Raw genomic sequence first — 16,668 nt, forward strand, 5'->3', positions numbered from 1 at the left:
TGTCCATGCGTGTACATATAGAACAACAACAACAAAGGTGTGGAAAATGCCGTCTGCGGCTCTCCAATCGAACGACACTAGTGGACTTCCGAACAAGAACAGCTAGATTGATGCACAACCCCGTAAGAAAACATTACGGTGTCGCACGATCACGCGTTCCGGCTCTCCCCGTACATTTCGCATGCCTTTGGTGACATGTTAGTAATAGATCCAGTTGAACTACCATAAATCCAGTTTCTTTTTAAAAATATAGGTGAAAATAGTTAGGTTCGGTTGAACTAGCTATGCCAGACCACGGGCACGGGGTACTGTCCGCAGGCGAGGGTTCGTCAGGCCCAAGTGAGCGTGGCCTAGTCCTCGCTGTCCCAGGCCCAGGTGGAACCGGGTGTCCGTCCGGGCAGTTCCAGAACCTTCCTCCTCTCCGATGCGATCGGAAACGCGAGCCAGCCGAAACTGGAAACCACCACCAACCCCACCCGGCCGGCAGGCGGGGCGGGGGGCCGCACCCGGATTCCATCCCACCCGACCGCGCCCCATTAAAAACGAGGGCTCGGCCGCCGCCTCGGCCGCCCACTCCCAGAGGCTCTTCTCCTCCTCGCCTCCTCTCCCTAGTCTCCACGACGCAAGGGAGAGTGACGGAAAGCGACGCGGCGCGAGCGAGGAGGGCCAAGGCGAAGAGGGGAAGCACCGCACCAGGACCCTTGTTCGCCGCCGCCGCCTCTGATCTCCGCGAGGTACCTGCCTCTTGCCTTGCTGGTGGGTTTTGTCTGTAGGGTGGTAGGATCTCTCTCTCTCTCTCTCTCTCTCTCTCTCTCTGCTCTCCGGCCCTAGGTGGTGTGGGTGTTGGTCTGCCTGCTCGCCTTCGCGGGTTTCTTAGCGGGGCGATCTCGGGACTCTTAAGTCCAGTGGATGGATGGTGGGATCTCGCGTTATTTTCTCCCTGCCTTGTTTTCGTGAATTCCTAAGTAAGACTAAGAACTCAGAACCAAACCAAAGAGAATTACTGCTGGCGGAGCTGGTCCGTGCGTAACTTCAGGTTTCCGTTATTTCCGCGTGTAATTACCGCCTCGAATCCTCGATCCTGTGGTGGTTTTAGTGTTCATGGGATTGGGAAGGACCTGTTTAAGAGCTGTGCATGTGCAGTGAATCTCGCTTGCTTTGGTGGTCCTTGTCCGGGTAATTTTTGCAGTGAACCATCTAGCGGATTGTTCTACTTCTATGAAGTCAGGCAGAAAAAAAAACTAAATAAATTACCGATGTTTGGTTTACCCGATTCCCCTGGAGCCTGAGTGAGGAGCGGGGAGCATTAGCGATGCCTGCCTTTTTCATACCGCTCCACAGATTAACCCTACTTTTTATGGAGGGAAGAATGGATGGCGTGTGCCCATTCTCCTCCTTGGTAGAAATACTATTGGGATACATCAGCAGCCCCTGTCTGTGTCTACTGTCTATAAAAGGCCAGGTGGGGTTTATGGGAGCCCGTTAGCTGTACACGTGGTCAGTGAATATGGTAGTTCTTGTCCAGCGGATTTTTACGAAAATCATCTATAGGATTGTTCTGTGAAGTTCTGCCGACTTTTTTTTTTAAAACCTATGGGTGGCTTACTGATTTCCATGGAGCTTCAAGTGAAGGGTGGGGAGCACTAGCTATGCCTGCTTTTTTCATACCGCTCGACAGATTAACTCTATTCCTTCTCATGGAGGGGATGGATGCCATGTGCCCATTCTCCTTTTTGGTAAAGTCGTAAAGATACCATTGGGATACATCAGCAGCCTTTGTGTCTTTGGATTGTGTTAGTAGTACTATTACCTATGTGTAGTGAACAAAGGGAGCCAGTTTATGAGGTGTTGAGATTTCTGACCAAGAGGCGGATTTGGGATTTATGGGAGCCTTTCAATGAATCTATTCTAGTTCGGTGCTTCTTGCCCAGGGAATTTTACAATAAATCATCAAGCAAATTGTTTTATAAAGTTCTGCAGAAAAATAAGATAAAATGGAACTGTGTGTGGTTTACTGATTTCCCTGGAGCATCAAGTGAAGGGCAGGGAGCATTAGCGATGCCTGCCTTTTTCATACCGCTCCACAGATTAACGCTACCCCTTGTCATGGAGGAATGGATGAGGCGTGCTCATTCTCCTCCTTGGTAAAGATACCATTGGGATATATCAGCAGTCCCTGTGTGTTTATATGAATTGTGTCAATAGTATTACCAGTGCGTAGTGGACAAAAAGGGAATCAGCTTATGAGTTGTTGAGATTTCTGACCAAGAGGTCGATTTGGGATTTGTGGGAGCCTTTCAATGGACCTTTTCTACTTCCGTACTTCTTGCCCAGGAATTTTACAATAAATCATCAAGCAAACTGTTCTATAAAGTTCTGCGGAAAAATAAAATTAAAAGAAACTGTGTGTGGTTTTCTGATTTCCCTGGAGCATCAAGTGAAGGGCAGGGAGCATTAGCAATGCCTGCCCTTTTCATACCGCTCCAGAGATTAACCCTACTCCTTTTATGGAGGGTGGAATGGATAGCATGTGCCCATTCTCCTTGCTTGAGTTACCATTGAGATACATCAGCCGCCCCTGTCTGTGTCTATGAAAGTCCAGGAGTTGAATTTGGGGTTTATGGGAGCCCATTAGATGTGCGTGTGTTCAGTGAATATAGTTGTTTTTGTCCAGCGGATTTTTATGTCAAATCATCTATAGGATTGTTCTGTGAAGTTCTGCAGTTTTTGTTTTTTTTTGAAAGAACCTATTTGTGGCTTACTGATTTCCATGGAGCTTCAAGTGAAGGGTGGGGAGCACTATGCCTGCCTTTTTCATACCGCTCCGCAGATTAATGCTATCCCTTCTCATGTAGGGGATGGAAGGCATGTGCCCATTCTCCTCCTTGGTAAAGACACCATTGGGATATATCAGCAGCTCCCGTGTGTCTATGAATTGTGTTAGTTGTATTACCAGTGCGTAGTGAACAAAAAGGGAGCCAGCTTATGAGGTGTTGAGATTTCTGACCAAGAGGTCGATTTGGGATTTATGGGAGTCTTTCAATGAACCTCTTATAGTTCGGTACCTCAGTAACCGGGAACTGGGAACATGGCCACGTTCCTCGTTCCAGGAACGTTCGTTCCGTTCCAGGAACGTGGGAACAATCTCGTTCCCATAGTGTTAAAACATAGTTTTAGTAGCGTACTGTGTACCACATTCCCGTTCCTCGATCCCATCTATCCGGGAACCTGGTTACTAAGTTCGGTACTTCTTGCCCAGGGAATTTTACAATAAATCATCAAGCAAAATGTTCTATGACGTTCTGCAGAAAAATAAAATAAAAAGAAAATGTGTGTGGTTTACTGGTTTCCCTGGAGCTTCAAGTGAAGGGCAGGGAGCATTAGCGATGCCTGCCTTTTTCATACCGCTCCAAAGATTAACCCTAGTCCTTTTTATGGAGGGAATAATGGATGGCGTGTGTCCATTCTCCTCCTTGGTAGAGATACCATTGGGATACATCAGCAGCCCTTGTGTGCCTCTATGAGGTGTGGCAGAGGAAGCATGACTTTTATCGCATATTTTGGTGTGGGTACAAATTGGCTGTTGCTCTGTGAATCTAGGTAATTTTCATGTCGGTGTCTGAAATTTGTTTGAAAATGGTATTTTGTATGACTTTCAGTGTCAATGATTTGAAGCTTTTCCTGTTACTAAGTGGCAAGATACTTTTTTTTATATGTAGATGCCTGAGAATAGCTTCCTGGTCTCATACGTTGCTTTGTGTTTGATAAGAAAAATGTGATACCTCAGTTGTTGCTTAAGTTAGGCCTAGGTGATATCGATAGCTGACTATGTTCCTCCACTTGAATCTGAAGGTTGTCAGGATTCAATATGTCGACCAGCACATTCGCTACTTCCTGCACGCTGTTGGGCAATGTTAGAACAACGCAGGCCTCCCAGACAGCGGTGAAGAGCCCTTCGTCTCTAAGCTTCTTCAGCCAAGTTACGAAGGTTCCAAGCCTGAAGACCTCCAAGAAACTGGATGTCTCCGCCATGGCTGTATACAAGGTGAAGCTTGTCGGGCCTGAAGGTGAAGAGCACGAGTTTGATGCTCCAGACGACGCCTACATCCTTGACGCAGCCGAGACTGCCGGTGTGGAGTTGCCATACTCGTGCCGTGCTGGGGCTTGCTCCACCTGTGCCGGCAAAATCGAGTCTGGTTCGGTTGACCAGTCGGATGGGTCCTTCCTTGATGACGGGCAGCAGGAGGAAGGTTATGTGCTGACATGCGTCTCCTACCCAAAGTCCGACTGCGTCATCCACACCCACAAGGAAGGCGACCTGTACTAGGGCTAGGGATTTTCAATTTGGCGAGGGACCAAAAATGCTCTCGAGTGGTGCTTTGTCAAGCAAAGCTCCATCTGCGCGCCCTACCCCGTTGTGCGAACTGTTTGGCATCAAACTTGTGTGGTTGCTGTCTTCTATGTTCTGCTAGTTTATGTTCGGAGTCCGTGGGAATATACTAGCTGATTAATAAAAAGAAAAAACTGATGTGATGCCATAATAGTATAATTTCATGGCTTTTTGTTATGTTGGGAGAAGTGATGTTGTAAGCTATTGATTCTGAATGCCACTGTGGCATGCTGGCATCCTTCTATTTCCAAACACTTGTTTTTGCCAAATTGGAGGGTGTCTGGATGCAGGCGCAACTGCGGACGAAATGAGAACGAAACAAAAATATGCATGACATGCTGAGCCACAACGACCCAAGACATGTTTTGTGTGCCAGGAATCTTAGAATTTCTCGTTAGGCGGGGATGCTGAAGGCAACAGCTTGCTCGCTCGCGTCATCTCTGACAGCGAATGCCTTGGTAAGGTAGGTGGCAGATATACATGTGGGCCGGCCTGGCCCGGTACGACACATGCCCACAAAAGCACATATCTAATTATGGGCCGTGCTGTGCCAGCACGTGTGCCCAGTCATCGGCCCACGGCACGGCCCACAATTAGTTATGTGTGCCAGGCCGGCCCAAATAGCCCAAAATACCTTAATGTGCCAGACCGGTCCATATACATACAACAGTAATACATCAATAAAAAGTATAAAATATATATATGACCAAAATAAAACTAAGATGTTTTGTGGATGCACATTATAAACCTTTGATCAGAAAGAAAAAATATTACAACTAGGTCACAAATAATATTCAGTTCTCTGTTTAGTGTTTAATTGAGTACTATACATCCATACATAATACATATACAATGATCATCATCACTATTCACTATCCATATCTAGGTATTGGTTCTCAATGGCTTATTGAAGATCTAGATTCTCCAAGTTATGCTAGTCATGTGGGCTTTAACGAACCTTAGTTAAATATTGAGTCTATATTCAATGGGTCTCGGTGGGCCTTAGTTAAATGGCCGTGCCAGGCCGGCCCGTGGGCTTGACTTGAGGCCCAGGCACGGCCTACAATGTGGGCCGTGCCAACCCAGGCCCACAATTAGGTTGGGCCGTGCCAGATATGGGTCGTGCCAAAAATTGTGTGCTTTGGGCCGGTCTATTAGGCACAGCACAAATGTACACATATAGTGGCAGATAGCAGTAGCAGATTTGAACTGGCGTACTTCTAGTGTTTGGCTCTTGTCGGGCTCTCTGTCCTGCCTAACTTATTAACGACGGCAATTCTCCTATTTTTGCTTAAGTACTTTTGTCAAATTTGATTCATTTTTTGTGCAAAACAAACTCATAAGATAGCTCATTGGTATTATATTAAAAAAAAGTCCCTAGAATAACAGACAAGATATTTTTAAACTCAGGACAGGAGAAGTGTTATTCAGATCATCCAACCACCACAGCTAAATCCCCTTTCACAAAATATTATACTTATTAGACCAACCAACCAACCCAGCTAAAGACCCTTTCACAAGATATCATGGCTATTATGGCCACATATGGGTAACTAAAATTTAATAAGAGAACATAAGAATTTTAACTTGACACCATATGAGAAAACGACCATACATTCAAATATGCAGATATGGATAGATACATAGCTAATGTTTTACGCACAGACGACAGGAACAGCTGTAGCCAAACCAAATACATTGCTCGCACACTACATCGACATATCACTTGAAAGAAAGCAGCATCTGAATCACGAAGCAGGGCATCCGAAAGGCATGCGCTTAGTTGGGTATACTCTTCCCCCCTCATGCAGAAAGTATGTGATACTCCATAGAGACACTCAACTCAACAACGCAGATCTCAACAGCTTGACACGCTATGAAAGGCGCGGCAGATAGCTAGCTCAGAAGCATTTTCGGTGGACGATAGCAGGGCCAGACTCATCGTACTCATCCTTGGATATCCACATCTGCAACAGCAAAATTATTGGAGTAAGAAGCCTATACCGTGAAGAAACAGTAAACATTAAAAGTGATCAGTTCATATCCATGACCTACGGCGACAACTTATGATTGTTATGTGTTCATGTGCACATGTCGATTTGATTGATTGATGGTTTCACTTAAAAAAGGAAGACATGATAAAAGCAATAAGGCACCCAAGAAAGCATATAATCTCCATGGTAAGACCATAAGTGTTACAGCAAGACGATAGGGTCATGTTAATAAGTACCTGCTGGAACGTACTGAGCGACGCAAGGATCGAGCCACCAATCCAAACACTGTATTTTCTCTCAGGAGGCGCCACGACCTTGATCTTCATGCTGCTCGGCGCGAGGGCAGTAATCTCCTTGCTCATCCTGTCAGCGATGCCAGGGAACATGGTCGTCCCTCCACTGAGGACGATGTTCCCGTACAGGTCCTTCCTGATATCAACGTCACATTTCATGATCGAGTTGTAGGTGGTCTCGTGGATGCCGGGAGCTTCCATCCCGATCAGCGACGGCTGCAAAAGCACCTCTGGGCATCTGAACCTCTCCGCGCCGATCGTGATGACCTGCCCATCGGGCAGCTCGTAGCTCTTCTCGACGGAGGAGCTGCTCTTAGCGGTCTCCAGCTCCTGCTCGTAGTCTAGGGCCACAAAGGCCAGCTTCTCCTTTATGTCTCTCACGATTTCCCGTTCTGCCGTCGTGGTGAAGGAATAACCCCTTTCCGTGAGGATCTTCATTAGGCAGTCAGTCAGATCACGGCCAGCAAGATCCAGCCTAAGAATGGCATGAGGGAGCGCGTATCCCTCGTAGATTGGCACGGTGTGGGTCACACCATCACCAGAATCGAGCACAATACCTGCACACAGAGTACCGAGACATAGGTAGTAGAATGGTGTCGTCAGATCACCAATGACGAGAATCAGAGACGTTGTCCTAGAAAAACTTTAATAAGAGGTGAAAGTGGACACGTGCCTGTAGTGCGACCGCTGGCATACAGGGAAAGGACAGCTTGGATAGCAACATACATTGCTGGTGCATTGAATGTCTCGAACATAATTTGGGTCATCTTCTCTCTGTTTGCCTTTGGGTTCAGAGGTGCTTCTGTCAGCAGAACTGGGTGCTCTTCAGGAGCAACACGCAGTTCATTGTAGAAGGTGTGGTGCCAGATTTTCTCCATATCATCCCAGTTGTTCACGATACCGTGCTCAATGGGGTACTTCAAGGTCAAGATACCTCTTTTTGACTGTGCCTCGTCACCTACATAGGCGTCCTTCTGGCCCATTCCAACCATCACACCCGTGTGCCGAGGGCGGCCGACTATACTAGGGAACACTGCTCTGGGCGCATCATCACCAGCAAAGCCAGCCTGCAGAGAGAAGCATGGGCTGGTCATTCTGCAACAACTGCCTTTACAGGTTTCAGAGATGAATGAATGAACATGGTAGATAGAACGAGCATCGAACCTTGACCATTCCAGTGCCATTGTCACACACAAGTGGCTGGATATCCTCACCGTCAGCCATTGATCTGCACAGACAATCTGAATTCAGAGACCATCTCAAATATTCACTTGTTAAAGCACAATTTTTTTAACCTAGTTCATGCTAGATGGCTTGGAAATTTAAGTTAATAAGAGAAAGGCCATATGGTTTTCAGGCACATAATGATAACTAAGAGCAGTTTGTGATAGCCAAGTAAAAGGAATGCAAGGTTGTATTTAGCAGGCCTTGTCTCTAGGTCAGGAACTCAGGTTGCAGCAAGATTATTACCATCAATGAATCTCTGAACAAGGACCAGCTGGTAAATAGGACTAACGACTTTGAAGGAAAAGCATATAACACTGAATCAATCATAAAGTGGATTAATTATGCTCTGTATACTAGCTATAAGCTGGCATAAGGTGTCCTGTCAGGCAGAGACATGCTCACTTGCCCGCCCATGTGCTACTGAGCCTAACAAAATGAAGAAGCTGTACTGGATCAGAATTATTGCTGCTGCTGCACATCCAGCCTATGCTGGATACTTCATTTAGCTGTAGACGATGGGAGCCTAAAGTCCATGTGCCAGCAAGAAGTCAGTAGTGGCGCCCATCATTCCGATTCCAGCTAGCAAGAGATTATAAACTGGATTGTTTATGCCAAAAGGGAAGGGGGGGAAAAACAATAGCTGGCTGGTTGAAAGATTGAGCTGTTTAGACCAAGATAACCTGACAAAGATTCTGGCTCGGGTTAGCAGTATTTGACATGAATATACATATTTTTATTAGCTAGGAAAAGCTATGTAAGGTTCGCCCAATAAAAGCTCAGTAAGCACCTAGTTAGGCTGCCAAGCACAAGGTCACAATAATCACTGGATGGGATCTAGACCAACCTGGCCTCAAGATTTACAGAAACTATTGTGGGCCCACGGCTATCCACGCGATGAGCAAAAACATCCAACGAAAAACTATGCGAGTCATTCGTTTCCCACGAGTAACGGACTTTCCACTTGAAACCAGAACCATGAGATGAGATCTAGCCACCCAGGACTAGTAACAAGCGCCTCCACCGCATATCAAATCCATTTCTGCTTCCGATTATCCGGGTATGACACATGAAGCACTGCCTCCTCCCCCCTCTTGATCAAAGGAGCGGAAAATACTAGCTGACACGAACTGGTTAGTACAGGATCCGATCAAGCTAGCAAGATTACTGCTGCATATTAGGACATAAATCTCATTCTCAGGGCAAGGTATGATCAAGATCAACTGAAATGAAACGAACTATAATCTAAAACTAAGAGTGAAAGGTAAAATCTCACTCTCAGGGCAGGATCAACTGAAATGAAACAACTCTAATCTAAAACTAAAAAGCAAAAGGCAAAAGCACCTCTTCCTCTCAGGGCATGGTAGTATCACTTACCAACAGAAGGATGGGACCGAACCAAACTAACAGTCGCCGCACAAATCGACAGCACAGAGAGGAGCAGCGATTCCGGCGGAAGGAGCGAGCAGAGGGGCGGTGGGTCGGTGCCGGATCCGCCGAGGAGAGGAGAGGAGAGGAGACGAGAAGGGAGCGGCAGTGAGGTGTGCGGTGCGCCGTGCGCCTGCTCTGCTATGCTATGGAAGAGGGGAGAAGAGGAACGGCGTCCGTTTCATTTATGTGCGCGGCGACAGTTGTCATAGCAGAAAAAAGAGGCTCGGAGGGCAAAGCCAAAAAGTTCAGGCGAAAACCATCCAAAATGACCGCCGTTTTTTTGCTTCTGTACAAACGGTTTTGGGTAAAGTCATCACGATTAGGGATGACAATTTAACCTTTAAACTCGAAATCCAATAGTCAGACCTGACACGATGAGTGCGGATATGGATTAAGATTTTGATCCATAAGTGCAACCTGCGCCTGATCCGAAGTTTTGAAAGTGTGGATATAAGTTTATATTTCAATCTACAGGTGACCAAAATTTGGTTTATTCATTATTTTATGCAATAATGATTATTATACAATAGTAATTATTTTTAATAAGTAACTTAGCTAATGATTCATGAAGTGTTTATTGCTGTTAAACATGAGAAGACATAAAATCCATATATATAACTCAATTATTGTTAGTATTTAATTGTGTATAGCTGAATTATTGTTTAAAAGTGTATATTGAGTAAAACTTGTGGGTGACCCGAAACCTATCCGAAACCCGACGGGTTTGGGTGCGGGTTTAGAATTACACCCGCGGGTGCGATCGCGGGCAAATTTTGGTAGACTTTACGGGTGTGATTGTGGACAGATTTTTGCTCCACCCGAACCCGATCCATTGACATCCCTAATCACGATTTGAATTTTTAGAAGGTGCAAATTGTCGGTGTTTTGGGTCCGACCGCGCACCCGGGGTTGCCCCTCAAGGTACTTTTTAGGTGCAGAACGGTGTCACCGACTGTAGCTCGATGGTTCGTGCTAGATGCACGAGGAACAGTGGACAATGGTGTACAGGTTCGAGCCGCTTTGAGATGCGTAACACCCTACGTCCTGGTGAGAATATTTTGTGTGGTGGATTACAAGGGAGCTCTCTAGTGCGGGGAACATAGAGAGTTGGGGTGGATGGCTGAGTTGTGAATGATTATTCTGAAGGGGTGTCCCCTAGGCCTTATATACTCGACCGTGGGGCATTACATGCAGATATGATAACAACGTGTGCCTAAGAAATAGTGAACCATCTGAGTCTATCCTCCTATAATTCAGTCGACCCATCCTCGCTTGGTTCCGTTGTACGGGGCTCCTGCGCGGGAAGGTCGGGTCACTGTTGTGATTACTGCTCGAGTTTGTTGGGTCGTCTAGGCTTGCGCCGACCCGGCCTTGTGTTAATCTACTCCACTGGTTGTTCTTCCCAGGCCCACGAGGGGATGACCTTACGAATTATGGGGCCCTTGGTCATTTCGTGAGGTCTTTTATCCTTCTAGTGGACCCGGGGGATATCTGTCCCCCACACAAATGCACCCCCCAATGAATATACCTTTGCCCATGTTTGATCCTGTCTAACTTATGTCTTATTTGTTTCCCTCCATGATTATGGGCATGTTTGATTCAGTCTTGTCGGGGACCATAATTAGGGGTACCCCCAAGACTCCTAATCTCAGCTGGTAACCACCATGAGCACAAAGCTGCAAAGGCCTGATGGGCGCAATTCCGGTCTTGGCTCTGTCTGCGCAAGGGACACGATCTTGCCTCGCCCGAGCCCAGCCTCGGGCAGGAACAGTAAGACCAAGGCAGATTCCCGCCTCGCCCGAGGGCCTCCTCAAGCAACGGGCACACCTTCGACTCGCCTGAGGCCCAGCTCGGGCAGGCTTCGCGGAGAAGCAACCTTGGCCAGATCACCACGCCAACCGACCGTATCGCAGGAGCATTTAATGCAAGGATGGCCTGATGTCTTATCCTGACGCACGCTCTTCAGTCGACAAGGCCGAAGTGACCGCAGTCACTCCGCCCCTCCGCAGACTGACCTGACAGGAAAACAGCGCCGCCTGCCCTGCTCCGACTGCTGTGCCACTCGCCAGAGTGAGGCCGACAGCAGCTAAGTCCAGCCTCGGGCGCCATAGGAAACTCCGCCTCGCCCGACCCCAGGGCTCGGCCCCCGTCTCGGCCTCGGAAGACGGTCTCCGCCTCGCCCGACCCTAGGGCTCGGACTCAACCTCGACCTCGGACGACGGTCTCCGCCTCGCCCGACCCTAGGGCTCGGACTCAACCTCGACCTCAGACGACGGTCTCCGCCTCGCCCGACCCCAGGGCTCGGACTCAACCTCGACTCCGGAAGACGGTCTCCGCCTCGCCCGACCCCAGGGCTCGGACTCAACCTTGACCTCGGACGACGGTCTCCGCCTCGCCCGACCCCAGGGCTCGGACTCAGCCTCGACCTCGGAGGAGTCACCGCCTCGCCCGACCTCGGGCTCGGACCGACCACGCCACAGGGGGGCCCATCATTACCCTACCCCTAGCTAGCTCAGGCTTCGGGGAACAAGACCGGCGTCCCATCTGGCTTGTGCCGGTCAACAAGTAATAATGGCGCCCCGCGTGCTCCATGACGACGGCGGTCCTCAGCCCCTTACGGAAGCAAGGAGACGTTAGCAAGGATCCGACAGCCCCGACAGCTGTGCTTCCACAGGGCTCAGGCGCTCCTCCGACGACCACGACATCACATGAACAGGGCGCCAAAACCTCTCCGACAGCCACGTCGGCATGTACATAGGACTCTGGCTTCCCTCTGCTAGACACGTTAGCACAATGCTACACCCCCCATTGTACACCTGGGCCTTCTCCTTACATCTATTAAAGGAAGGTCCAGGGCCCTCGTACGAGAAGGTGGCCGCGCGGGAGGACGGGCTGACGCGCAAGGCTTAGGCTCTCTCTCTCTCTCTCTCTCTCCCACGCGAACGCTTGTAACCCCCTACTGCAAGCGCATCCGCCCTGGGCGCAGGACAACACGAGGCCGCGGTTTCCCCTTACTGTTTCTCCCCTTGTGCTCCGTCTCGCGCCGACCCATCTGGGTTGGGACACGCAGCGACAATTTACTCGTCGGTCCAGGGACCCCCCGGGGTCGAAACGTCGACAGTTGGCGCGCTAGGTAGGGGCCTGCTGCGTGTTGACGAACAGCTTCCCGTCAAGCTCCAGATGGGTAGTCTCCAGCAACCTCTCCAACCCAGGACGATGCTCCGTTTCGGGAGTCTTGAGTTCATGTCCCTCGACGGCAGCTACGACATGATACTCCTTCCTCCGCCGCGCGACAACGACAATGGCGGCCGTCAGCCTGCCCGCCGGCGGCGGAATCGACGACGTCTTCCCCACGTGGTGGAAGAGCAACATCCGGGTCTCTCCCGTCACCTCCCCCGCCGACGGAGGAGGAGGCAGGGCAACCATGGCCAAGCAGGAGGCGGCACCTCGTCGGTTGTCGAGCGAGTCGATGGCGCCGGTGCCCCAGCGGGGGACACATCGGGCGCTGACCTCGCGTCTGAGACGAAGACGAGTGTCGTTTCCCCGCAACACGCCAACCCCAAGCAGATGGACGACGCCAGCACGCTCGCGAAGGACTTGCTGGGAGTTAGCCTCGTACCCGAGACAACGGTGCAGTCCGTCTCTGACGCGACTTCGCCACCAACCGTCGATCAAGAGGTACCGTCCGTTTCCCATCCTATGCCTTTTAGATTCAGCTGCAACCACCCAAGCGACCCCGCTTCGGTGTACGCTTTCATAAAGGCATATCTGAACCTTCCGGGGTATCATATGCGGTCAACCTGGGACCGACTGACGGACGTCTCGACCTACGGGCCCCTGGGTTCCGAGGAAGATGACGAGTTCGACTATGGTTGGGATTTCTCCGGGCTCGGTAACCCCAGTGCCATGCGGAACTTCATGACCGCATGTGACTACTGCCTCTCTGATTGCTCTGATGGTGGCCACAGCCTTGACGACGAGGACTGTGGCCCAAGTCGTGAATGTTTCCACGTCGATCTAGGGGGGTCTCGACGAAGGCAACCATCTTGGTATGCCGGAGGATGGCGATCCCCCTAGGCTTGCGCCTCGCGTTGACATCCTTCGGGAGCTAGCTGTGGTCCCAGTCCCTGCGGGGGGTCAGGACGCACAGCTCGAGCAAATCCGCGAGATGCAGGCCAGGCTTGACGAGGAAGCAAGACAACTTGTGCAGCTCTGGCAGAACAACGGGCAGGGGTGGGCAGGCCGAACACCGGCCGGAGAAGCGCGTCATCTGGCCCAGGACGTTCAGCACCGCATCGCCGACGATGCCAAGGCTGCCCCCGGCTTCCAGTGGGGTTGGCTAGAACCTGGCTGCAGCAGCAATACTACTCCGAGCGATGCTGAAACCATCCACCACCGAGGGCGGCGTATCCAGGGAGAGCTCAAGAATCTCCTAGAGGATGCTGTGGTCCGACGGGCCGAAAGCTCTGCCTCCCGAAGGCAGGGGTACCCCTCGGAGCATCGCGTCGCGACTTCCCGATTCATGCAGGAGGCCTCGGTCCACACCGGGCGCACGCGGAACACAGCGCCTGCGGCCCCGGGTCGCCTCGGCAACGAGCACCACCGCCGCGACCGTCGAGCCCACCTCGACGAGAAGGAGCGCCGAGGCTACCACCCCAGGCGTGGGGGACGCTACGACAACGGGGAGGATCGGAGCCCCTCGCCCGAACCACCCGGTCCGCAAGCTTTCAGCCGGGCCATACGACGGGCGCCGTTCCCGACCCGTTTCCGACCCCCGACTACCATCACCAAGTACTCGGGGGAAACAAGGCCGGAACTGTGGCTCGCGGACTACCGGCTGGCCTGCCAGCTGGGTGGAACGGACGATGACAACCTCATCATCCGCAACCTCCCCCTGTTCCTCTCCGACGCCGCCCGAGCCTGGCTGGAGGATCTGCCTCCTGCGCAGATCTCCAACTGAGACGACCTGGTCAAAGCCTTCGCCGGCAACTTCCAGGGCACATACGTGCGCCCTGGGAACTCCTGGGATCTCCAAAGCTGTCGCCAGTTGCCGGGAGAGTCCCTGTGGGACTACATTCGGCGATTTTTGAGGCAGCGCACCGAGCTGCCCAACATCACCGACTCGGATGTCATCGACGCGTTCCTCGCCGGCACCACTTGCCGCGACCTGGTGAGCAAGCTGGGTCGCAAGACTCCCACCAGGGCGAGCGAGCTGATGGACATCGTCACCAAGTTCGCCTCTGGTCAGGAGGCGGTCGAGGCTATCTTCCGGAAGGACAAGCAGCCTCAGGGGCGCCAGCCGGAAGATGTCCCCGAGGCGTCCGCTCAGCGCGACACCAAAAAGAAGGGCAAAAAGAAGTCGCAAGCGAAACGCGACGCCACCGACGCAGACCTTGTCGCCGCCGCCAAGCACAGGAACCCTCGGAAGCCTCCCGGAGGCGCCAACCTGTTCGACAAGATGCTCAAGGAGTCGTGCCCCTATCATCAGGGACCCGTCAAGCACACCCTTGAGGAGTGTGTCATGCTTCGGCGCTACTTCCACAAGGTCGGGACACCGGCGGAAGGTGGCAGAGCCCATGACAACAACCAGAAGGAGGGCCACAAGGCAGAGGAGTTCCCCGAGGTCCACGACTGCTTCATGATCTACGGTGGGCAAGTGGCGAACGCCTCGGCACAACAAGCAAGAGCGCCGAGAGGTCTGCTCGGTGAAGGTGGCGGCGCCAGTCTACCTAGACTGGTCCGACAAGCCCATCACCTTCGACCAGGGCGACCACCCCGACCGCGTGCCGAGCCCGGGGAAGTACCCGCTCATTGTCGATCCCGTCATCGGCAACATCAGGCTCACCAAGGTCCTCATGGACGGAGACAACAGCCTCAACATCATCTACGCCGAGACCCTCGGGCTCCTGCAGATCGATCTGTCCTCGATCCGGGCCGGCGCGGCGCCCTTTCACGGGATCATCCCCGGGAAACGCGTCGAACCCCTTGGGCAACTCGATTTGCCCGTCTGCTTCGGGACTCCCTCCAACTTCCGAAAGGAAACCCTCACGTTCGAGGTGGTCGGGTTCCAAGGAACCTACCATGCAGTGCTGGGGAGACCATGCTATGCCAAGTTCATGGCCGTCCCCAACTACACCTACCTCAAGCTCAAGATGTCGGGCCCCAACGGGGTCATCACCGTCGGCTCCACGTACCGACACGCGTACGAATGCGACGTGGAGTGCGTGGAGTACGTCGAGGCCCTCGTCGAATCCGAGGCCCTCATCGCCGACCTAGAGAGCCTCTCCAAGGAGGCGCCAGATGCGAAGCGCCACGCCGGCAACTTCGAGCCAGCTGAGACGGTTAAGTCCGTCCCTCTCGACCCTAGCAACGACACCTCCAAGCAAGTCCGGATCGGCTCCGAGCTCGACCCCAAATAGGAAGCATTGCTCGTCGACTTTCTCCGCGTGAACGCCGAAGTTTTTGCGTGGAGTTCCTCGGACATGCCTGGCATACCGAGGGATGTCGCCGAGCACTCGCTGGATATCCGAGCTGGAGCCCGACCCGTGAAGCAGCCTCTGTGCCGATTCGACGAAGAAAAGCGCAGAGCCATAGGCGAGGAGATCCACAAGCTGATGGTTGCAGGGTTCATCAAAGAGGTATTCCATCCCGAATGGCTTGCCAACCCTGTGCTTGTGAGAAAGAAAGGCGGGAAATGGCGGATGTGTGTAGACTACACTGGTCTAAACAAAGCATGTTCGAAGGTTCCCTACCCCCTGCCTCGCATTGATCAAATCGTGGATTCCACTGCTGGATGCGAAACCCTGCCGTTCCTCGATGCCTACTCAGGGTATCACCAAATCAGGATGAAAGAGTCCGACCAGCTCGCGACTTCTTTCATCACACCCTTTGGCATGTACTGCTACATTACTATGCCATTTGGTTTGAGGAATGCGGGTGCGACATACCAAAGGTGCATGAACCACGTGTTCGGAGAGCACATTGGTCGAACGGTCGAGGCTTACGTCGATGACATCATAGTCAAGACGAGGAAAGCCTCCGACCTCCTCTCTGACCTTGAAACGACATTCAAGTGTCTCAAGGCGAAAGGTGTAAAACTCAATCTCGAGAAGTGTGTCTTCGGGATCCCCCGAGGCATGCTCCTGGGGTTCATCGTCTCCGAGCGGGGCATCGAGGCCAACCCGGAGAAAATCGCGGCCATCACCAGCATGGGCCCCATCAAGGACTTGAAAGGAGTATAGAGGGTCATGGGATGCCTTGCGGCTCTGAGCCGTTTCATCTCACGCCTTGGCGAAAGAGGCCTACCTCTGTACCGCCTTCTAAGGAAGACCGAGCG

The 16,668-nt window shown here is 51.7% G+C and overlaps 2 protein-coding genes across 4 annotated transcripts; one reads left to right on the top strand and one right to left on the bottom strand.

Annotated features, from left to right (window-relative positions):
- Positions 1 to 451: 451 nt before the first annotated feature.
- Positions 452 to 4,575, top strand: LOC542276 (ferredoxin 3). The gene is made up of 2 exons (NM_001349483.1): positions 452 to 734; positions 3,853 to 4,575. Exon 2 carries the CDS (start codon positions 3,869 to 3,871, stop codon positions 4,325 to 4,327), a length of 459 nt encoding a protein of 152 aa, NP_001336412.1. The 5' UTR covers positions 452 to 734; positions 3,853 to 3,868; the 3' UTR covers positions 4,328 to 4,575.
- Positions 4,576 to 5,954: 1,379 nt separating this feature from the next.
- LOC100273404 (uncharacterized) lies at positions 5,955 to 9,494 on the bottom strand. Of its 3 annotated transcripts, none has more exons than XM_035964861.1 (5): positions 9,279 to 9,494; positions 7,842 to 7,918; positions 7,351 to 7,744; positions 6,621 to 7,234; positions 5,955 to 6,357 (listed from the first exon to the last, which is right to left on the bottom strand). In XM_035964861.1, exons 2-5 carry the CDS (start codon positions 7,899 to 7,901, stop codon positions 6,292 to 6,294), a joined length of 1,134 nt encoding a protein of 377 aa, XP_035820754.1. In that variant the 5' UTR covers positions 7,902 to 7,918; positions 9,279 to 9,494; the 3' UTR covers positions 5,955 to 6,291. The 3 variants fall into 3 exon arrangements, with proteins under 3 accessions (XP_035820754.1, XP_035820753.1, NP_001141313.1); XM_035964860.1 differs by lacking the exon at positions 9,279 to 9,494 and adding an exon at positions 8,749 to 9,055 and having other exon boundaries at positions 7,842 to 7,905; NM_001147841.1 differs by having other exon boundaries at positions 5,967 to 6,357; positions 7,842 to 7,905; positions 9,279 to 9,465.
- Between the last annotated feature and the right edge of the window lie 7,174 nt (positions 9,495 to 16,668).

The sequence above is a fragment of the Zea mays genome, chromosome 1 (genome assembly GCF_902167145.1).
Source record: "Zea mays cultivar B73 chromosome 1, Zm-B73-REFERENCE-NAM-5.0, whole genome shotgun sequence".
In the NCBI taxonomy this organism is placed as follows: domain Eukaryota; kingdom Viridiplantae; phylum Streptophyta; class Magnoliopsida; order Poales; family Poaceae; genus Zea; species Zea mays.

What these genes read in the sequence shown, in the direction of transcription:
- LOC542276 (NM_001349483.1), top strand. Translation starts at nt 3,869, where the DNA reads ATGTCGACCAGCACATTCGCTACTTCCTGCACGCTGTTGGGCAATGTT.
- LOC100273404 (XM_035964861.1), bottom strand. Translation starts at nt 7,901, where the DNA reads ATGGCTGACGGTGAGGATATCCAGCCACTTGTGTGTGACAATGGCACT. An exon ending in TGCCAGCGGTCGCACTACAG is followed by an intron (nt 7,235 to 7,350) that starts GCACGTGTCCAC and finishes CTCTGTGTGCAG; the next exon opens with GTATTGTGCTCGATTCTGGT. An exon ending in CGCTCAGTACGTTCCAGCAG is followed by an intron (nt 6,358 to 6,620) that starts GTACTTATTAAC and finishes TTGCTGTTGCAG; the next exon opens with ATGTGGATATCCAAGGATGA.